The sequence below is a fragment of the Erpetoichthys calabaricus genome, chromosome 15 (assembly GCF_900747795.2).
Source record: "Erpetoichthys calabaricus chromosome 15, fErpCal1.3, whole genome shotgun sequence".
Taxonomy (NCBI): domain Eukaryota; kingdom Metazoa; phylum Chordata; class Cladistia; order Polypteriformes; family Polypteridae; genus Erpetoichthys; species Erpetoichthys calabaricus.
The window spans coordinates 101,696,195-101,719,938 of NC_041408.2; the positions used below are offsets into that span (position 1 = coordinate 101,696,195).

At 36.6% G+C, this 23,744-nt stretch overlaps 1 protein-coding gene across 2 annotated transcripts in view; it reads right to left on the bottom strand.

Annotated features, from left to right (window-relative positions):
* Nucleotides 1-4,982: 4,982 nt before the first annotated feature.
* gtf2a1l (general transcription factor IIA, 1-like) overlaps nucleotides 4,983-23,744 on the bottom strand; it is a 51,122-nt gene continuing 32,360 nt past the window's right edge. For both annotated transcript variants that reach the window (XM_028820982.2, XM_028820981.2), the window contains 5 exons: nucleotides 14,717-14,810; nucleotides 13,341-13,873; nucleotides 12,940-13,185; nucleotides 10,679-10,768; nucleotides 4,983-5,169 (listed from right to left, as the gene is read on the bottom strand). In XM_028820982.2, the coding sequence (XP_028676815.2) occupies nucleotides 5,062-5,169; nucleotides 10,679-10,768; nucleotides 12,940-13,185; nucleotides 13,341-13,873; nucleotides 14,717-14,810 (1,071 nt within the window). In that variant the 3' untranslated portion in view covers nucleotides 4,983-5,061. The remainder of the gene's footprint in view (nucleotides 5,170-10,678; nucleotides 10,769-12,939; nucleotides 13,186-13,340; nucleotides 13,874-14,716; nucleotides 14,811-23,744) is intronic.

Sequence of the window (23,744 nt, forward strand, 5' to 3'; positions counted from 1 at the left end):
TCTACACTTGACTGTTTTTATGAAACAGTCTTGTTTAACTGTATACTGTACACTTTCATCTAAAATTGAGACAACCTCACTATACACTTTTATGAACAGTTCCATATGTAGTAACAGCAGGTATACTAACCTCCATAATTATCACTACTCAATATTACTTACTATTACCTCTACCAGTAATGATGTTACATTTATGACAATTATTTCAAAATTTCTGCTTAAACACTTGTAGTTAGGGATACTCCATAAATTCTTTTGCGAGGTGTCATTTGTGCACATTAAATTAAGACTGCCTTTCAGATTTTGCTGCAGTGCTGTATTCACATGTTGTCGTCGTAGTATCCCATAAAAGTGAATAAATTAATAAACACACCTGTCATCGTTGCATTGCTCTTCCTGCTGCCAAATAATTTAGAAAACCAAGCTGGTTTACTTGATCACATGAAATATTTTGTGCCAACAGAATAATAGGAATCAAAACAAACATTATTATACTAATGCTAATTTTAACTCCACCCATACTTGCATAAAAGTGCCTGAGCAAACCATGTATTCAATAGCACATATGACAATAGTGCTGTCAGTACTACTGTTTTTTGGTCACTGTTCCACTTCTAACCAGAATGCACTATTAAAATACCACATAAATTGGTAGATTACTTCCAGATCTGCATAGGACATTGGAGTAAATCTCATCTCAATTTTAAAAGTATAAAATCATATTCTAAAAATTACCTTATTTCTATTCAGAAAAGTTTTGATGTATTCTCTTTGCAGGATGTGTTCTGCTTTACTTTCTACTGTGAACATCCAGAATGGTTCACAGATAAAACTTGTAATAACTAAGCAAACTTTATACACCAATTGTGTATAAGCAAAATATTTTAACACATTTGACAGACATTTCCATAGTTATGAGACATAAAGCTTCAACTGTCATTGACCTCACAAAGCAAATGAAAAGAAAATGCAACAATTAAAAACATTTTACAGTTCCAACAGGAAAGGGAAAGAGAAGGTGGTGATAAGAATGTTTCAAAATAACTCCTAAAATACATGACCCAATCTAATCTAATTGGACTAATGAGATTTACCAGTTAAGAGTCAGGAGTTTAGGCCTATATAATGAACATCTCCTATTTTGTGCTACATTATACACCACTACATGGGGTAACTGGTTAATTATTACATTTAAGCATGCAGGGGTCCTGGACATCCCAATATTATTATAAGCCAGTGGTTCTTAAAATTACTTTTTTCACAGTCCAATTGTGCGTCTTCACAGCCCATAATCTCTGTGGAACAGCGGCTGATCATCGTCCTATTCCCACCAAGAGAATCGCTGCTGATCATTGTTCAGTTTCCCCGTGAAGCATGGCCACCGATCATTGTCCGGATGGTTTGTTTAACCTTTGCAAGCAGCAACATATCACAAACCTTTCTGCAAACCAAATGTGACCCTTTCTAACTCAATTCAAATGTAATTCACGACTCCGTGCACCTTAATTATAGACATCAGGGGTCATGACCCACTGATCTAAGCGGTACATACAGAGGCATAAAACGTATCAAATGACAGGGATTTCTAATTTGCAACAGTTAACTAGCTTTGAATGCACAATGTGAAGATTTATTCAAATAAGCGAGGCAGACGTGTGTAACAGTCGTTAAGTACCTAGAAAAGCAGAGTGACAACAGAGTAGGTAACAATAAGGCAATGTTCACACTGCACCAAAAAATTACTCAACTCCAATTGTAGGCTCCTATTTAATTTTATTTTTTTAATTTTATTTGACTGTTGAATTAAGTTATCCAATTGAGAGTGTGCAGATGTCAATCCTGAATGTGCCCTTCATGTGTAAAATTAATAACATTTTGTCAGATGGATGTGACCAGTGGAGCATTTGTTAGTGAAGAGAGATTCACAGATCTTGACTTTGCTGATGATGCTGTGATCTTCACAGAGTCAATGGAGGCTCTGATCAGGGCTCTCGAGAGACTGAGTGAGGAGTCTGAGTGTCTGAGCTTGCGTATGTTCTGAATAAAAACCAAAATCCAGGTCTTTAATGACCTCTTAGGCACAGCCATCAGCAGTGTGTCTGTCTGCGGAGAGAGTATCGACCTTATCGAGAGGTTTACTTACCTCAATAGCGACATTCACGTCTCTGGTGACTCTTCCTTTGAAGCCAGTCAGAATGGGGGGGGGTTCATGAAGTCTCTGACAAGGGTCGTGTGGCACTCCCAATGTCTTTGCATGAGGATGACGGTCCAAGCCTTTAGAGTCCTGGTGCTTCCTGTCTTGCTATATGGTTGAGAGACATGGACGCTATCCAGTGAACAGAGATGAAGACTGGATTCCTTCAGTACTGTCTCTTTTCGGAGAATCCTTGGGTACCGCTGGTTTGACTTTGTGTCGAATTAACATTTGCTCATAGAGTTCCGAATGAGGCGCATTACCTGCATTGTGAGGGAGTGTCAGTTATGGCACTATGGTCATACGGCACAATTCAATGAAGGTGATCCAGCTTGCACGATTCTGATTTTTGAGGACCTAACTGGATGGACCAGGCCAAGGAGTCATCCACATAACACCTGGCTGAGGCAGATAGATGGTCATTTCTGGAGGGTGGGGACTGGACTGCATGTCTGCCTGGGAGGTTCCCAACCAGGATCCCGAGGTGTACTAGTACATGCACCTCAACCTGACCTCATCTGATGTGACCTGATAGACCACCTCAAACACCAAAAGCACACTTCTTAACATTGTTTTCTGCACTGAACATCTGCAAATTTCTCAGCTAATGATGGCAAGGAAGAGAAATAGAAATTAAAATTGTAGCTGTTGCTTTAACTCCGTTATCCTTGCCATATCTATACACAGAGGCCTGTGAACATAAAGTAGCTAGTGCTAGTACTACAGTAGTACTGGTGGGACTGAGATGTAGAGGTTTTGATGTAAAACAAGGATTTGACAATGATTTTAAAATATCCAGAAGGATGTTCAATTACTTGTCAATGCTTATGTCCACAAGACTCTCTCAGAAAAATACGAAGGGTGCCATTTCTGTCAGAAAATACATCGTAATTAAACCACAGTTGTTGGCAAAAGACACCCCAGATGGTTATTAAATTTGCCACATTTTATTCTTACTATTAGCACAGAGTTGCCACTGTAATTAATCTTGATTTTCAATGTGGAGATCTGTCTGACATATAATTTTTGTCAATGCAGACTGTTTGACATATAATTCAAAGGCGAAAATTATTTTTTGCTGCCAACCCCAGGTCCTACAGTATTAATGAATCAAATTAACCGATTCACTTAAACAGGTAGTTTGAAAGAACTGAACGAGTCAAGTGAATTGAAAGGCCTTGGATTTTTACAAATGAGACATGTTCTTCTCCATACTCTGGTGTGCAGTGTAACAAGAATGAGGAAGTCATGATTGCGTAGCTACTGTACTCTTATTCTGGTTCACAACACTGTGCAAGGTGAAGATCAGCAAGAAACAAGACTAATATGCTCTCCCCAGTCTCCAACCCTGTGGAATTTCTGTTTTATTTGCCATGTGTACCATTGTCAAGTGTGGATGTCAACAAGCAAACTGTCATATTCTTAAACAGTGCTCTGTTCCAACTCTGGTCTGTATCATCTATAATTTAACTCCTACATCCTGCTTCGTCAGCAAAATAACAGTACAGTACACAGGTATGCTGCATTCCATACATTATGGATTGGAATGTATAACTGTATTTATAGTAAAGCATTGATTTATCCCAATGTGTTTCAGTACCAAAAAAAAAATTGACCTCAGCATACTAATACAAACAACACTCCAATGAGTTCACCACCTCCTTCTAATCCACCTGAACACATTACCCAACACCAATCCTAGATTCAAAGTCCAAGGATAAGAAATTAAATAAAGGATCCCTGCTACAAATCCAATGGATTACTTATTTCAGTCCTAACACTGTCAGAATCTTTCCAAATGTCAACCACGGTGAAAGCATTATATTAAGTGATGTGGAAGGTACAAGTTTTATTCTCCTGTAAAAGCATTCAGCCCTTAAGACAGCAGTCCTGGAGTTACCTTTATAATGACAATATGCTCTGTAAATGCAGATGGGGTATTCAGAGCTGTATACAATCACCAAATATTCTAATGACATAGTAACTTTTGACAGTCCCCATCTAATGTTGAAAAATGGCAAATTATCATATATAGAAAAAAAAAAGTACAGATAAATTGGTGAGAAACTAACAATTCCTAGTACATGTGGCCTCTTTGCTTAAGGTACTAGATTTAAATACTAGACAATACAATACTTCAACAAACATAACTTATCAGTGCTTGAAGTTTAGGATTTTGAAGTTGCTCTGAATAGAGACATTAAACGAATAAGTGGATCCACTTATTTTCAAAAATACTCAACTTGGCACAGAGTCACATGGTTACCACCTATTCTCATGGCACTGTGCACAATTCAATCACTTGTGGCTCATAAAAATCACACATTTTATCATTATTTACTCATTTATAATGGAAGATGATAAAGTGCTAATATAAAAAATGGGGACAGTTGACGATACATCTATCCAAATATGACATACTCATTTTAAACATGAAATTCTGCATTTTTATTTTATACAGACAAAAAAACTATTGTAAGAGCTGAAAGAAGTCTAAACATAAATCCTGTATAGTATTTTATCAACAGCAACTTGATGTAAACAAAATCACAAAACTAAGTCTTCAAATAGCATTAATTCTTAACAAATACCACCTTCGTTGAGGATATTTAACAAAAATAAAACATCAGACATAATTCAACATTTATCAGCTCAACTCAAAAACTTCCTATACTAACTAAATGCTCACAAATGGAGGATTTTCTACAATATAACAAAAAAATTCTATCACTAGATATTACCCAAAACTTGCATTCTTATGAGAAACTATTAATAGTCTACACTGAAATACTTCAACAATGTTTTGTTCTCTTGAACACTACAGATTTGACCAAAATATTTATAGTAACTGCTTTCCTATATGGTTTTTACCATTCTGCTTCTCCAATAGCTTTTGAGAAGGCATAATCTTTTCCACTGAAGCTCATTATTCCATCTTTAAGGTAGAATTTCCATCTGTTTTTACTTCGATGAATCTACTTGGCAGGGGGTTGATATACAGTTTGAAGAAAAAGAAAGAAGAAGACACACAAACATTAGTATATTGCTCCACGTTTAAGAACTATTGTCCAAGTCATAGCAAAATTAACAAGGCTTGTTTAAGACACCATTTTCTTGGTTTAAACTTAGGACAAGAAGAATTCCATAAACAATGATCATAAATGTATTTATGAATACACAGTGTAAACAAGTTTATGCAATAACTTAACAGTGAAAGACTTCAGACCATTTCTGCAAGACTTAGATAGATAGATACTTTATTAATCCCAAGGGGAAATTCACATAATCCAGCAGCAGCATACGGATACAAAAAACAATATTAAAGATTGATAACAATGCAGGTAAAAACAGTCTAACTTTGTATAATGTTACCGTTTACCCCCCGGGTGGAACTGAAGAGTCGCATAGTTTGGGGGAGGAACGATCTTCTCAGTCTGTCAGTGGAGCAGGACATTGACAGCAGTCTGTCGCTGAAGCTGCTCTTCTGTCTGGAGATGACACTGTTTAGTGGATGCAGTGTATTCTCCATAATTGATAGGAGCCTGCTAAGCTCCCGTCGCTCTACCACAGATTTCAAGCTGTCCAGCTCCATGCCAACAATAGAGCCTGCCTTCCTCACCAGTTTGTCCAGGCGTGAGGCGTCTTTCCTCTTAATGCTGCCTCCCCTGCACATCACCGCGTAGAAGTGGGCGCTCGCCACAACCGTCTGATAGAACATTTGCAGCATCTTATTGCAGATGTTGAAGGACGCCAGCCTTCTAAGGAAGTATAGTCGTCTCTGTCCTTTCTTACACAGAGCATCAGTATTGGCAGTCCAGTCTAATTCATCATCCAGCTGCACTCCCAGGTATTTATATGTCTGCACCATCTGCACACAGTCACCTCTGATGACCACGGGATCCATGAGGGGTCTGGACCTCCTAAAATTCACCACCAGCTCCTTGGTTTTGCTGGTGTTCAGTTGTAGGTGGTTTGAGTTGCACCATTTAACAAAGTCCTTGGTTAGGTCCCTATACTCCTCCTCCTGCCCAATCCTGATGCAGCCCACGATAGCAGTGTCGTCAGCGAACTTTTGCACGTGGCAGGACTCCGAGTTGTATTGGAAGTCCGATGTATATAGGCTGAACAGGACCGGAGAAAGTACAGTCCCCTGTGGCGCTCCAGTGTTGCTGACCACAATGAACACTGGTTTGGTTTTTGAAGGGGCTCATTTTCAAAAGCAAATTAACGCAATCACCAGAATATTACATGCAAAAAATACATCTAATATACAGTAGATTCAGAAAGTTTTCAGACCCCTTCAACATACTTTGTGTCGAAGATTAAAATTTTAAATGGTTACATTTGCCATTTTTGCCCATCAATTTACAATCAAGAACCATTACATGAGTACCTTTTCAGTATATTGTAGAAGCCATTTAGCAGCAAGTAGGGCCTCAAGCCTTCATGGGCAAGACTCTACAAGATTTTCACACCTGGATGTATGTATCCCATTCCTCATGGCTGACTCCCCTAAGCTCTGTTAGCCTGGATAGAAAGCATCCATAAACTGTCATCTTCAGGTTTCTCCAAAGTCATTCAATGGGTTTAAGTCTGGGGTTTGGCTGGGCCACTAAAGGACAGTCTAGGACTTGTTCCAAAGCTGTTCCAGCATTGTGCTGTATGTATGCTTTGGGAAATTGTTTTTAAGTTGAAAGATGAACCATAATGCCAGTCTGAGATTGTGTGCACTGAGGAGCAGATTTTCTTCAAGGACCTCTCTCTATTTTTCTGCAGTCATCTATCCCTCAATTCTGACCAATCTTTCTTTCCTTGCTGCTGAGAAGCACCCCTAGAGCATGATGCTGTCACCACCATGCTTAAGCAAGACGATGGCATTAGACATCCGATGAGCAGTGCCTGGTCTTTGCCAGACATAGTTCTGCCCAAAGAGTTGCATCTCATCTCACCAGAGTCCTTTAAATGCTGTTTGGCAAACTCCACCCAGGCTGTTGTATTCGTTTTACTCAAGAGTGGCTTTCTTCTAGGCCAGGGGTCCTCAATCACAGTCCTGGAGGGCCGCAGTAGCTGCAGGTTTTTGTTCTAACCTGGTTGCTTAATTAGAAAGCAATTCTTGCTAATAATTTAATTTCATGGCTTGTTAGTGCTTTAACTCTGCTATGTCAGGTAATTCTCATGTCCTGGATTTTCTTTCCCTTTCTAAGGATATCATCCAAATGATTTGAAGGCTAAAATGGATGAGTAATTCTCAGTCCTTCACTTTTTCCTCTTCAATTTCCTTCCAAGTATTTAATTTAACCGAATAGTGCATGATTACACACGGGCGTAAATGGTTAACAAGCTAAATGGAGAAATGCTGGTCTCTTTTGTCACTTGCATGTTATTGCTAATTAGGAGAAATTAAAAGCCAAGAATATGGCTGTTTAAGACCAAAATAGGCAATAAGAGTTCAAAATCTTAACAAGCAAGACAACTAAAGTGAAAGACGTGTTACTTGAGCAATAAGTGCTTCTTATTAAGCAATTGGGTTGGAGCAAAAACCTACAGCCACTGCAGTCCCCCAGGACTGTGATTTAGGACCCCTGCTCTAGGCACTCTCCCATAAATGCCTGATTGATGGAGTTCTGGTTAAGAAGGTAGTCCTTCAAATAGGTTCTTCTACCTCAGCAGAGGACTTCTGAAGTTCTATTATGGTAACCAATGGCTTCTTTCTCATCTCCCTGACCAAGGTGCTAATTTCCTGGGTACTCAGTTTAGCAGGATAGCCAACTGTAGCGACACTTCTTCCATTTTACAATGTCCATGGGAACAATCAAAGCTTTAGAAATGGTTTAATACCCTTGTACTGATCTATGCCTCAACACAATTTGATCACAGAGGCCAACAGAGTTCCTTGGACTTTATCACTTATTTTATTCCCCCCCCAAACATGCACTGTGAATTGTGGAATTTGAATTGACTGGTCATCAGTTACAATTTTGCCGCAGGTGGACTCTAGTCAAATTCCAGACACATGTCAAGAATAATAAACGCAAACAGGATACACCTAACCACAATCTGGAGGGCCACAGCAAAGGGTCTTAATATTTATATAAAGTTTGCAGAAAATGAAGGTGTTTGAAAACCATCTAAAATCACTTTATTAGGAGAAAGTAATCTAGTAAGACACATACAATGTATTACCAAATGTTTTTAAAACTGACTTGGACAAAACACCAGTAAAGTTACACAAATTTACATTTTTCAACATGTAACAAACATTTGTGTTTACAGGGAATAATTTTGTAAGGCTTTTCTGTTGCACTGAAAACAATAGCTTGCTTGTGGCAAGCATTCTTCATTAGCGGCCTTGATGTCTACGTTATTAGCGTAGCATATTACGTGGAGATAGGCCTTCATATTGGGTAAAAGGTGGCAGTTACCCATCTCTTCATATTAAGCTTCACTGAGAAGCCTCTGAAATTCATGCAGTGTGAGTAGCAGCACATCTGTGATACTGAAGTGGGATGGTGGACTGGCACTGCTGTTCCCTGACATACCAATTTTCTTTTCTGTTAGTAGCAATGTAATATTGTCCAATTATGTGGGCCTTTTGTGTTATGTAATCAAATGGAATACACCACCAAACTCATAAAATATTGTGCACATTATCTTGACAGCCCTTCTTTGCCCCTTGACTTTTTTGACCATGCAGAATTAACATGCTTTCAGTTTTTCAACTATCGTTTGGGGCATATTGATGTATTAGAGTTTTATCCCCACTTACGAAATGCTTCACTAAATTTCTCCCATTCTAAATTCATTAGCTCAAAATTGTTCTTGGAAAACTGGGAATGGTAATGCTTCAATTTGGCAGTTCAAATTCTGCATTCCCAGCATGCACAAATTTTTATCATGTTTAGTTATTCAAGACAAATGGATTCAGCTGGTCTCTATATTGTCTTCTACGTCATGCACTGTGACTCTTCAGTTCATTATATAATTGCTCCACTATGGAAACTTTTTCTTCTTTATAGATTAATAATTTTTCTTGGCCATCACATCTTTTCATGCAGAATGGACAGAAAATAGTTTGATATAATAGAAGCCAATAGTGACCAACGCTGTACAATGGTAAACAATGTAAAACAACATCAAAGGGAAAACAGAAAAAAAAAATTTTCAAAGTACTTGTGTCAAAACACACAAAAATGCATGCTTTTCTGCTGAATTACTGTTAAATACATACTTCCGGAATCAGTGCACATCATAAATAGGAAACCTAAAGTCCCATGAGAATGACTTTTCTGAACTATATACCTACCTTTCCCCCCTCATTCATTAGTCAAGAGTACTGTCATCAATTCTAAAAGTAACTTCTATGAGGCTTTAGCTTTGCTGTTTACAGCATGTGGTGATAATTCCAGAAGTAACTAACAATATTTTAGCAAAAAAGCATGTGTTGTAAATTACTGGATGACTGACGTGCATTAGGCGATAAAAATAACGAGATCTGGGCATGTTTGCCACTGTACAGCATTGGTCACTATTAGCTTCCATTATGTTGAATTTTTTTCCCCTCTCATTTCTGCATGAAAATAGGAGTTTTAAAAATGTTCTCAACCACCACTACAAATAACATGAGGTAACATTAAAAAAATAAATAATTTTTGGTGGAGTATTCCTATATGTACCTTCAACCACTGACATCACAATTGATCCTAGAATGAAAGAAAATTCAATAGTGACCAGCAGTGATTAAACATTATTCTCAAAATAAAAACATTAAAAGAATGAAATACCGAAACAGGAATGATTCAAAGACATATTACTTTCATATTTTTACTGTTACCGAACATTAGCCTGGCCTCAACTTAATAAATGCAGTGCAAAGTTAGTTTTACAATTGCTTCATACGCCAACAGCACAACTGTCTGAATGCATGGACTCAGGAACAGACTTCTAGTTACTATTACAGAAACACTAAAAATGGATGTGAAGTGGAAGGATGCATTTTGAAAGAATGGATGGCTGACATGTGGATCTGGTAAAATACTAAGTAGGGGTGTGAAGTGGATGGCACATGGTTTTCTTCTGATAGAAACCACAATTGATATTCTCCTTTGTTGGTAAGGCAGTATAGCAAGATGATACATTTACAGTAATTACACTTGATCTTAACTTGGGAAACCTGCCTGGTCAGGACTTCCAGAACATCAACACCAGATTTTCTTCATGCAAACACTTAACGTCAAGCAGTTTACTAGCAAATTTCTGCTACTGTCTGCATGTGTGAAAGGCACTCACAACTGTCAAATACAAATCAAAATTATTATTTTTTTTTTAGTACATTAGGTGCAGTTTAGTTGTGTAACAAGTCAATTCAAAAATGTTTTTAGCCTTGCACATCTTCACTTACTGATGGAATGATTTTAGAAAATATACTCTTGTTTTTTGTTACATTAAAAATACTATGAAAAATAAGATATAGATAAACATGTATACCTTATCATACTGGCAAACAATGACATTATCCGTGTCAAAAAGATCTGGAATGTCCTGCTCACTTACATCATCTTCAGAGTTTAAAGGATCCTGCTCACAGACAAAATGACATAGTAAAGAGGACAGTCTTTTATATGCAAGCATGCAGGCATAAACAAACTCCCATTCCTGCATGGTACATTTTGATACTGTGTGGTAGACACTTTATAAAAAAAAAAAAAAAAAAAAAAACATACTGTGAAACAAACCCAACAAACAGGAAACTTTGCTGTTCTTATTTTTTAGTCTTTACTTTTGGTAAAGTGATTTTAGAAGTGAAGATTTCTGAAGTTAAAGATATCAGAACATATTTCTCCTTCTGCCTTATTCAGTGAAAGACTGATTAAGTACAGTTATGAGAAGCAAAATGTAAGCATATTTGAGTTGAAATCTTGAGTTTGTTCTACATAAACTTACAGTATATACTTGAAGTATTTACTAATACATACTAACTTTAACAGCCTAATTAAAAAAAAGTGTATGAATAAATTTCTATGTACAGTAGAGCACATACACTGTATAATATTTCTGCATTTTGTTCATTTGTTGTTGCATGAGAGATAAGGGTACATCTGTGGGCCATTCCAACACAGGAAAAAAAAAATCACAAAAATACAAACTCTTATAAAAAATACAAATCCGCACACAAAAGAGTTCACCAAGAGGAAATAAATATAAGTGGATTCCTGCTGTTACTTTAAAATAAACTCCTCAACAAGAACCTAGGGACACAGTTAACTTATTAAAAAGTAAATTTTGCAGACATATGGAATACATTAACAAGTTTTGCAGTGGAAAGCAGGGCTTAAAAGACTAAACCCAGACCCTGTTATTTTGGAGAGCCTACGTGAATAGGATTGGCAAGCTTTTTGGGCTAAATGGCCTGTTCTTATCAAAATAGTTTTGAAATTCACTCCATTATCTAAATCTCACTAAAGTACATTCTCTCTCTACTTTGCACGCTTGCACACATGACTTCCATTATTGTTTTAATAAAGGTGCGAGTGTAAGAACACTTATTATATTTATACATTCTCATCACTAGAGCATGTGAAATGCATGGATTTATCACAGCTCTCTGTTATACTGTAATACTTCATATGATTCAGATATGTACATTTGATTTAAAGTTTCCTTGTCAAATTACACGTCCATGCTATACCGTAACCCTGCTTTTTCTGTAAATCACATTGCAATTGGTGGGGACCAAGTAGAGAAGGTTTGAATTAAGTGTTTTCTTTTTTTGATCTTCCTACACAGTTTTCATCTAAAAATTATTTACATGCTTTTTTTTTTATTGACAAAGCTATCATGTGAAGACAAATATAAACAAACTTAGGGCTCTAAAACCTTTTCAAAGTTGTCTAGTAACTAAAGCTTACCTCTTAATGACAGACTTTTTCTAGTGTTTCTCTGCTTTTAAGCCACTCTGGAGATGTGTTTGATTAAAAGAAAAAACAAAAAAACACCACTACACCACCACCACCACCACCATGAGAGGGAGGTACTGTGCCTGGGTCAAGTGCTAGGCTTGTTTTAATTGGTGGATATACAGTATAAGTTGAACTTAGTTCATTGGCTCATCTAAAAGGTGCATTTTGCAAATGTGTGTGTTCAAACATATTTGTGCATATGTACATTTGCATATATGTGCATAGATACATTTTAATTGTTTTTAATATCTACTTTGTGTATATTTTAAGGTAATTTTTTTTCTTAATACTTTTTTTGGTTGCTCTCCAGTTCATCGGTCCAAAGGTGCACCGTAACTATAATGAAAAAAGTAGCCTGACAGCTATCAACTACTGGCCTCTGGAAGATGAAACAGTCAATCATAATTGATTAGTTGGTGACCATTGACCTAATAATTCTGCACATTCAGTAACTAGTGAACAATCTGCACTATTAAACAAAAAAAACAAAATGTTGAATAAAAATTAATTTAAAATCAACCATACCAATACCTTAACCTAATGACCACTACCACTGCACCACTCCTTTAAAATACAAGCCACCACATATCAACAGCATAAACAGGAGTTTATGAACTTTGATCACATTCAAAAATCAAGTAACAATCATCCACTTACTGCACAAATCAACAAATCCAGAACATTAGCTAAACTGATCAATGAATCATGAATCCTGTGTTTCAATCGCAAGTCAACACAGTAGATTATTTGGACATTGAAGAATAAGAAACAAACAAGAAACCTATTTACCTCCTCTATAATCTCCTCCGGAGGCTCTTCATCATCACCAACACTTGAGGAATCCACAGTACAGCTACTATCATCCTCTTCTAATGCCTTAATATCTTCTGTGCTAATAATTCCAAGAAATTCATTTTCCATAACTTCTTTCAAATTTTCTACATCTTCCTCCGATGAAGAGTCATAGGTACCATCAATCTGAATTACATCTTTGAGGTCATTAAAATTGTAATCCTTTGATGTATTAAAGTCAATCTTAAAAGCAGAGAATAAATACACAACTAAGTACATTGTAAGAGGCCAGGAATAAATACAACCAATTTAAAAGGTTAGGTTTTTTTTGCATATTTATTACTTGTACAGATGCACTCAATCATTAAAGTAACAAACATGCATTGCTTTATTTTTACCTCTTTTTCACTTTCTGAAATTCCCGAATTTGCATCATCATAGAGCTCTTGTCCAAATATTTCAGAATTGAGAGTAGCATTTTCATTTTCCTCCATAAGAAGATTCAGAACCTGGTTTGATTTATTTGGTTGTACTGTAAAGCCAGATGTAGGATCTGCAATAGACTGTATAAGGTTACAATCTTGAGCTTCCTCGACTCTCTGATTATTGTTTGGGTTATCACTGTGTTGAAGTATGACTTGATTTATTGCCACTTGTGGTTGAAGGACAACTTGTTGCTGTGTTGCCATCTGTCTAGAGTTTACAGTGTGTCCAATCAACACCTGCTGTACAGCCTGACCACTAGAACATTGCTGCATGGTTTCATTTCTTTGAGAAGAGACATTTGGAAAAATGTTGTTTTGCACACCACAGCCCTGTCCACCAACTGGCTTTCTTTGGTCAAGAAGTGGTTGAACTGGTTGCTGAAGAACTCTCTGATTTCCTGAGGCACGGGTCACCATAACAGGCACATTTACTTTATATAAATGACCTAAAAAATTGAAACAACATAAAACAATGTCAATAAAAAGGAAAATCTTTCTCATACAAAATAAAGAGAAAAGTATTGTGTGCATTGAGACAAAGTTACTATACATTTTTGCCGATACCTTTACATGTTGCTTAGGGATCCCTTCACATCAAATCTTGTGCAACAGCTAGGAATATGTGACTCATCGTATAACTCATTCAGAACGACACTGGCAGTGTGTCAAGTTATCAGTTAAACACTAACTTATTAATATATGTTTAGTTAATAGAATCTAACAAATAAGATACTTTTGACACTGCATATTTAAAATGGCAGTGGCAATATCTTCAGTTCCATACAGAAATGTGAACTATATTGCATTTGACACAATAAAAAGTATATAGTGAGGTCAGTTATCTTCCTTAATGTTAAATTCACTTCTGTTTCTTAAAATGATTATACTATGCATGCTTTTATACACAGCACATAAGGTCTTATTGCAAGCTTCCATCTATTTTGGTTTATGTATGCTCAGATTTTAGCGTGTATGAAACATTTGTTAGCATGTGGTAATTACAAAAAATGCTTTCCAAATGTAGCAAAAATATTATATAAAATGGGAGAATTTCAATAAATTAAAAAAAAAAAAAAACACACACACACACTTGCTGGCAGCAATAGGCACAAGGCAGACCCCCAGTCTTGAAAGGACAAATAAAGAACCAGGGGTAAACCCATTCAGACATAGGTCTGGAATAACTTACCCCAGGCTTCTGCAGCTGTATAGTAGCAACACTAACTGGTGTGCCTTCTCCACCAGTAACAAAAATTCATACACTAAGACTAACAAATGCTACTTCTTACCAGATGATGTCTGCAATGTCACTCCAGCAGGTATTTGCACTGGATAATTAACACCAGGTTGAAGTCTAAATGTAGCCAAAGAATCTTGGGTATTCTATAAAGCAATAGCCAATACACAAGGTGAATTAATATAAATAAAAATACTCAATGCATGCCAAACTACTCTACATATTATACACACACAACAAAACTGTTGTGGAAAATACTCAGTAAATGAAGAGTTAACCATTAAGAGTCATAGGTGTATACCTGGTTAAAAGAAATAAGACTTCTCATATGTAAACTGTTGTCAGAGAACAAAAAGTTAAATGTTATATATGATTCCATTTTCTAATTTAAATGTACTGATACAAATGTCAGGATTTCATGGTTAAATAGGCAGATAGTTTCAAATACAATTTTCTCTTACAATACACACTCACAAGCTGCAGATACAAAAACACCATTGGCTGCATTACTTTTTCTGAAGTCTCCAGCCATCTACATAGACCATGCAGGCAGATGGCTAGTAGAAAGTATCAAGGAACACAGTAAGATCAAAGACCTTACAAAGCCTACTGTAGAACACTTCACTTCCCTTGATCATAGCCACACTGATCCGTTTGTATTCTGTCACAGTCCCTCAAAGACACTTGTCAAAGAAAAACAGAAGCAAAGCTCAGCCTATTCATAAATATCACATTTTCTCCAGGTCTTAATGACCGACTAACTGCTTAATCTAACATACAGATCTCTGGAATGTAGAAAACCTACAGGGAATGTGTAATCTGCACAAAGAAATATCAGAAATCTGATTTCACACAGAGGGCCCACAAGGCTAGATCTATAAACCAGTACAGCTAACTATAGTACCACCAGGTCACTCACATTTACCTACTGAAAAATTCTCCATTAGAGTTTCTTTTTTATCTTCTAGAAAACATCTATTATTTCAGTAGGATCAACTTTTCTATACATGCTTCACTTACAGTAGACCAGATGCTGATGTGTTTATCACTTTTTGCTTAATGTTTTTTTTTCTGTCAATGCTTTATTAAATGTCAACTCTGTTATTGGTGGTCAAACAAACGTGGTGCCACTATTTACAGTATATTGAAATATCAGTAGCAAAGAGTGCCTTTTTAGGGAAGGAGCCAAGCAGAATGTGCATGCCACAGTTGGGGACCACAAAGGCGGGTACACGTTAATTCATAAACTTTAAATGCTTTCTGTGCGAATCAAGTAGTAAACCAAAAATGTACTGCCTATTCCAGGGCAAGCCTAAAAAATGCTTAATATAAATTGTCAGATTCTACTCTTCTGTTAATGACAAATATGTTCTGAGATTTTTCAGTCAAGACAGACAGTAGTTTGGAGGGAATGTAGTAATAGATAGATAGATAGATAGATAGATAGATAGATAGATAGATAGATAGATAGATAGATAGATAGATAGATAGATAGATAGATAGATAGATAGATAGATAGATAGATAGATAGATAGATAGATAGATAGATAGATAGATAGATAGATAGATAGATAGATAGATAGATAGATAGATAGATAGATAGATAGATAGATAGATAGATAGATAGATAGATAGATAGATAGATAGATAGATAGATAGATAGATAGTCACTAATCATGGCACTAGAGACTGCGGTCGTATTGTATGATGATTAACACATTCAAATAAGAATTTCACTATGCTCTGTACACATGACAATAACCACCCTAATACCTTGTGAGGGATGGCCGGCCATATATTCCGGGCCACACCTCCAAACCACCAGATGGAGCCCTCCCAGCAGCATGGAGGTTCCCCGAATTCCAGCAGGGCCTCATGGACCTTGTAGTTTTTACAAACAGCCCTGCTGGATACCATGGGGACCACCAGGCGCCGCAGTAGAGAGGTTGGGGAGTACTACATTCCCTATAACCCGGAAGTACATCCTGGTCACATGGACAGAAGGAACAACGTGCTTCCGGGATGAAGAAAAGGACTTATCTGACCCAGAAGGGATAAGGAATCATGGACTGCAGGGTTGGAACCACTTCTGGGTCAGGAGATATAAAAGGACCTTGGGAAAGCCCAGACGCTGAGCCGAGCTGGGAGGAAGGGTGGCTAAGTGTCTGAGAGTGGAGGATTGTTTAGTGAGTAATTAGAGTATCGTTTATTGTATGTGTAGTGTGGAGTGGAGGGTGCACGGTACTATTATAATAAAAATAATAAGTATTGTACTTTTACCTGGTGTTTGGCGTGGTACCTGAGGGTTCAAGGGAGCAGTAGTGCCCCCTACTGCTACAACCTATAACAATTCTCAGAATGCTACTTCAAAGGCAATACATTTGTAAGACAGCAGCTTGCTAAATTAATAAATAGGAACATTAGAAACAGATACCGGCCTTGGACTCCACCACAGACCTTTAAGCACATTTGTGTTTCATGGCTTTTATTTTTTTATAATGTTTTAAATTATTGTATTAATTTCTATCATGAATCAGTCATTTGGTTTATGAAACATGCACTTTCGTTTAAACCATTCCAGCAGTTAGAGTACAAAACACTTTACCATGGGTTGATTTTCAAACACAGACCGTTTTTACTTACAGAATCTCTTTGTGGACTGGGGGATCCTTTGCAGAGTTTCAAGCAGCGTGATTAACACTGAAGATTGAAGAGCAAAGGTCCCGTATTGGGTTCACAGCCTCTCGATCAATAAAAAATAAACAGAAGAGCAGGTTGCTTCTGGATTTACCAGTGGTGCATCTTCATGGACAAGTAGTAGGCAATGACATGGTTGATATACGTACTTGCCATGTCTTTCTTTACTCAGACCAGCACAAAATGTCTATGGACCAGAGCCAGCCCATGGGAGGCAATGGTTTAAAGTATTTGGAAGAGTGAAATACTGGTGCCCTGGTTCTCTTTCTTTTGAAGCCGAGCTGCGGAGGGATTTCACAAAGCAGAAACAATGCGTTGATGGAATGGTTTCCATGTGTGCCGAACAGCCTTGCAGACACTGGATTGACTGCCCTTGCCAAAAGCCAGTGATATTGAGCAACTGCACACGCAGTCGCCTGGCATTTCATTAATGTCTATTGGGCATCTTTTTGCCGTCAGTAGCTGCTATTGGAGGTGAAATAGACAAAAATGTGCAAGATATACAGGTTGGCGTAACCACTGCCAAGATACAATTAAAACAGTACACTAATTCGTAATTTAAGTCAAAAACAATGCTTCTCTGCTTTAAGACAGAAGACTCTGCAGATTTGTCAATGTTTTCAATAGAAGATTTCAGAATTTCAAAAGTCTGTACAGGGTAATCAATTTTTGTTATCTCAGATAAAACTGTTGAAATACAGCAGTGCACTTGTTCTTCAAGGAAATTTGAGACAAATTTGGTCCACTGCTGATAGACAGACAAACATGGGGTATCACAATAAGCACCTATTGTGACAGCCCATGTTTGTCTGCCTATCAGCAGTGGACCAAATTTTTGTTGTGCATTATATGCTCCCTGCGGTGGGTTGGCACCCTGCCCGGGATTGGTTCCTGCCTTGTGCCCTGTGTTGGCTGGGATTGGCTCCAGCAGACCCCCATGACCCTGTGTTTGGATTCAGCGGGTTGGAAAATGGATGGATTATATGCTCCTTAAAACATAAACGAGGTTATGCTTCTAAATGTTAATCAAGGTCATTCTGAAATTTAAATGCAGTAAGAAATTAAAGAGAAAAAAAATACATAAAATGTGCAAGACAAACTCCTCCAAGTCCTACTCCTAAGGCTTAGAGTGTGAGAGAAATGATTACAAAGGATATTAGGAAATCTAAAAAGGTAGTTAGGGAGAAATATTGTGGAAAAGGTTAAAGATGTCCCATAGACATTCTTTTAAGATTTTAGTAGTATAAAAACGGTCAAGGAGAAGTTAAAGTGCATTAGGAAGAGTGAGGGAAGACTAAATTATACAGACTGTGAAATAGAAAATATGTTATAAAATTGCATTTTTCTGAAGTGTACACATGAAGTCCCAAAAGTATAATGAAGGAGGTGATTTGGAAATAGTACCCAAAGAAGTGCTGCTTAGATGAATCTGGCTGAAATAAAACACATAACTAGGACGAGATAAGTAAACATGTTAGATTTAAATACACAATGGAAGTTAACTACATGAATTTACAACCAACAAGAAGGACTTAGGAGTAGTAGTGAACACGTCACGATCTACATCCAGACACTTTACAGAAGCTATTGATGCAGCTCAATACGCATCCTTTATGTTACACAGCCCATCATCAATCTGAAATCTAATTCACTCCATACCCTTTGTAGCACATCACCACTGATGGTTGACACAGCAGCCATAATGCATTTCTTCAATGCTTCTCTGTTTATGTTGCAACACTGTTTTGTATTTATTGCATTTTTCATATTTTTATGTGCAATTTTTTTTATAGCCTGCTAAGCTTGTTAGTAGAAATACACTTAATGATAAATTGAATTGAATATAACTTTGCCTAAAGAGCATAAAATACTAAACACTTCAAGGTCATTTTGTTTTCTAGCTAATTTGACCAAATATTTTATCAAATAGTTTAAGAACAATCGGGGTATATGCTAGAACTCTATTACAATTTCCGCTGTTCCAGATTCACATGCATGTTAAAAAATGCTTCATGGTTGCAGTAATGAATGTACACTATCTTATCAGACTCTTCGTTATTTAGATGGAACACAATATGAGAAACTGGAAGAGGAATGATTGATCAGAAATATATAAATTCTGAAGCCTTCTTAATCAAATTTAAGGTCAAGGCAGGCCAGAGTCTACCCTAGCAGCACCAGACACACATAGAAAACAACTGGAGAGCAAATCAGTCCATTGCAGACGCTGCTCATATAAAAGTACACGCCCCCACATATGTAGTTCCAACCTATATTCATCAGTCATGTACTTCTTTGGGGATGTAAGGCAATTTGCATACCCAAACAAAAATTCACACAGACAGAAGAACAATGCATAAACTTCACACATGGTGAGAGTTTTGAACCTAGGACACTAGATCTATGAGACAGTAATAACCAAAGTTATTTTAGTTCTCTCTCACCCATCACTTAATTTTCAGTTTCGTTCATTTAATTTTATAAACGTTTGAACAATTGTTAGTTTTTACTTTAATTGACCTACCTCACAGTTTTTACTTTTACAGAAACAATGAATTTTAGCCTTTTAAAAACAATGGCTATTTCATGAAGACTATAAAAAGCATGCTTTGCCTACAATAGTTAACAAAAGGATTGTAGAAAAATTAAGATTATAGAAGTTTTAGTCAGGCTGTACAGAGTTCTCTTCTGAAGTATCCATCTGTTCAGGGAGTAGACTATTCATTATTTGCAGCACTAGTCATTTTAAACATCAGATGAAGTAATCCAGAGTAACCTACTGTGTGAAGACAGGTAATTCACACTCTTCTAGATATTCAATATATTGCTGCACAAGGACAATTTCCCTCTTTTTCAATTTGATAGACTTGAGTGACTAGTCAGCAGCTTTCTGCAGACAATGTTAAAGTTCATTAACCAACAGTACAGGTAGTTCTGCAAGATTTCAAGTAGCCAGCCAAGGGTCAGAGTTGGTACACAAGGTTTCTCTGTGCATAAGTAGAAACTGAACTCTGCTCATATTTCTGCTATTGGCATTTGTGTTGTCCTTATGCTTGTCTAAATACACCTGGCTAACATGGGCAGTACCACTATATATCAATCATCAAAAAACACTACCAACTTAAACATCTTTGTTTGAGTAAATCAAAATGAATCTTCAAATATGTATTCTGTTCTAATGTTTAGATAAAATCATCTTTAAAACATCTGCACATGGGAGTGCCTTTTTGATTTGAAGATCTGTCTCTCCCCCTCATTTATTGGTCAAGAGCCTTATCTTCAATTCAAAAAGACAATACCACATAACTTTTGTTTCTGTTCTATGAAGGGAGCAGGAAGCATCTATTTAAGAATATTTTAGCAAAGAATTAATGCATTTTACATGTTTTGAGCACACAACTTGACAACTGATTATGTGACATGAGCAATGTAAGATTTTTTCATTTCCAGTTGTACAGCATTGGTCACCATTGTCTTATTGTAGTATGAAACATTTTTAGCTCAATTCTGCATAAAACTCTTGAGATTTAATATTTTTCCCCAGACATCGCTACCAACTACATGGGGTAAGTATTAAAAAATTCTTTTTGCATGGGGTGTTCCTTTAAAAGATACAGAATTAATGTTTTACATCCAATACAAAAATGGCCTCACTGTTCATATACAAATTAACATTATTTTTACCTTAAAATGTCAAATGCATGACACAAATGGAGTGTTTATTGGTCCTTTTTGTAAGCAGTGAAGCATGCTGTTTTAACAGCTCCATTTACTTGTGCATCTCTGCATGAGGAAACTTCCATTAGTGCATTACACATTGTATCATTAGATTTGTCTTATATTTGAAATATAAGCTGAGCTACATGTATTTATTACCAATACGGATTCTTTGAAATACTAAAATAAATTTTGTTTTGTATTTAACCTGTAGACTAGTAGCAGGTGTACAAATTTCCATACGGTTTGAACCTTGAGATATGCCTCTCCCCCTCATTAACTGAAAAAGAATCCTGTGTTCAATTCAAATGCATTGCAAAGTGGGAAGGACCTCCTACCTATTCATCATGTGTGTGTAGTTTTTCCAGAAGTATTAATATTATTAAAAAAAAAAAAAAAAAAAAAATCACATTTTGCACATTCTCAGCTTTCAAATGGATAATAGATACTGTATGTGGATTATCGGACACAAATTCTGTGAGAATTTTGTCTTTTATCCATGGATGTTTTTCACATCGTTTACCGCTGTCCAGACTTGGTCATGGCTGGGTCCTGTGCAATTTTAATCTTTAATATGTAGCTTCTTCAAGAAAACAGGAGATTAAAAATTTTCCCAGCCACCACTGCACCATTCCACCCAAAATTTTTTTTTTTTTTTTTTTTTATAAATATAGTTTCAGTGCAATTTTTATGATTACTAGTTACGAACCATTTTGAATGTGTCCTGATACATTGTTTAATTTCTGAAATTATTTCCTGGTTTGTTATGGATTATTCTTCTTTTTCAATAAAGGAATAGTTCAGTATTTTTAAGTCACAAACATGGTATATATGGCAGGTTGTTAGGCACATTTTCCATAGGTTACATTATAAAATGCCAGGACTATCTATTTACTGTATTTTATAAAATGTACAGAAAATGCTTAACTTTAGAACACAGTTTCGCACGGCAAATGCATATTTACCATGTTTGTGAAGAATTACCTTTGACCTAAAAAAAAAAAAAAAACCTTATCCTTTAATGCCCAGTTGTGTTGATAACAACTGTACCATTGAGCCAGAAGCCAACTGCAGCATGGTACATAAAACCTGCAGCTCAATTCCTACTTTTTCACTGTGAAGTGTGATCAACAAAACATGACGTGGTAGCAAAACTCTTCAGAAAGGTTATCCACTACTTTCATAAGTACGGTTGCACTCGGGTCCTAATTTGGGATCCTGAGGTGGTTTGTCATGTGGTGGGTGCGGCAACACACTATCAGTGCATGCTCCTAATTTCTCTCTCTCTTGCATTATCACTGTTTGAAAACTCCAGCATCTCACTGCCAGCAGTCCTGGCACCTATGTCATATCTCTAGGTTTCTGTGAAAAGATACGGCAGTGATAACTAGCCTCAAAGACGCTACAATGATTTTACATTGTCTATTTCTCATCCATGCCAGACAATAGACCCTTTTTCTTAAATCAAAAGAAGTATCCAAAAACGTTAAATACAACAAAACAATAAATATGGAAACATTAAATTACGTTTCCGTTGTTGTTTTTATTTCTAAACTATTTCCATAATGTGATAAAAATGGCAATAACCAAAGCCTTTTCACCTTGAAAAAGCAGGGGGACTTTCCTGCTTTATTAAATTAAACCAAAAATGATTTTAAAATAACTGTTGAGATTCCAGCAATCCAGCACAAAATTTCAAGGTTTTGAGCCATCAGTCTGTTTATTCAATATTCATCAGGCTAAATTGTTTAGAGAACAGCATATCAACTAAGAATTACTGAACACAGAAAAAAGGACCAACTCTCTAAACAGCACAATCTTATCTTTGCAAAAAACTCTAAAAACTTGTCAGCTAAAAAAAGATTATCCCTGCACTGCCAAAAGTCCAGAAAGATAGAATTGGATCTGATCCAGTTCCACCTACTAAAAATAAGGTGTCAACAAACTTCATGCAAGAAAGAACCTTCACTGTGCCTTCATTTATTACCTTATACATTTTTTTTGTAGTTGTTTCTTGGCCTCAAAAATCACTAGGCCCTTTCGGAAGTCGAGGAATTCAATGGTTGCATTTATTTATTTTTTTGCTTGGATACATTTTTATGAATGTTTCTTTTTGAATTCTTCCTCCAAGTATGCCATACTGCATTTGTATAAAATACTGCCATTTTTTGATGTGCAGTTGCTAGTAAGGTTAACGATCAGAGGTGCGCATTTCATAATGTCAGCGCCACAACTGGATAAAGGTCGTGGTTGCACATTTCTAAATCATCAGAGTATACAGATATCCTTCAAAGAACTTTGCAGCTTATATTATTAGATGTAATTCTTTTTGGTTACTTAACTTCTATTGTCTCTCATTTCAGCTAATTAATGAGTCACCTTTATGGTGGTGACCCTCTCGCTATGCTTTTTTGCCTCACATTTTGAGATCTATTTAAATACACACTTACCTACTTACATCAACCCTTACTTGTTTTCTTGACTGCCATCTCCTGAACTTTTTTCATTGCTCAGCGTTTCCATATGAAGTAGTCGAACTATGCGTAGAAATAATAAAATAAGCGACTTCCACATATGTGAAAGGCACCCTCTGATCTGGTTAAGACTCTGGCCCATGGAGTGAGGCATGAAAGGAGCTGGATCAAGTTCACACCACACTGTGGATT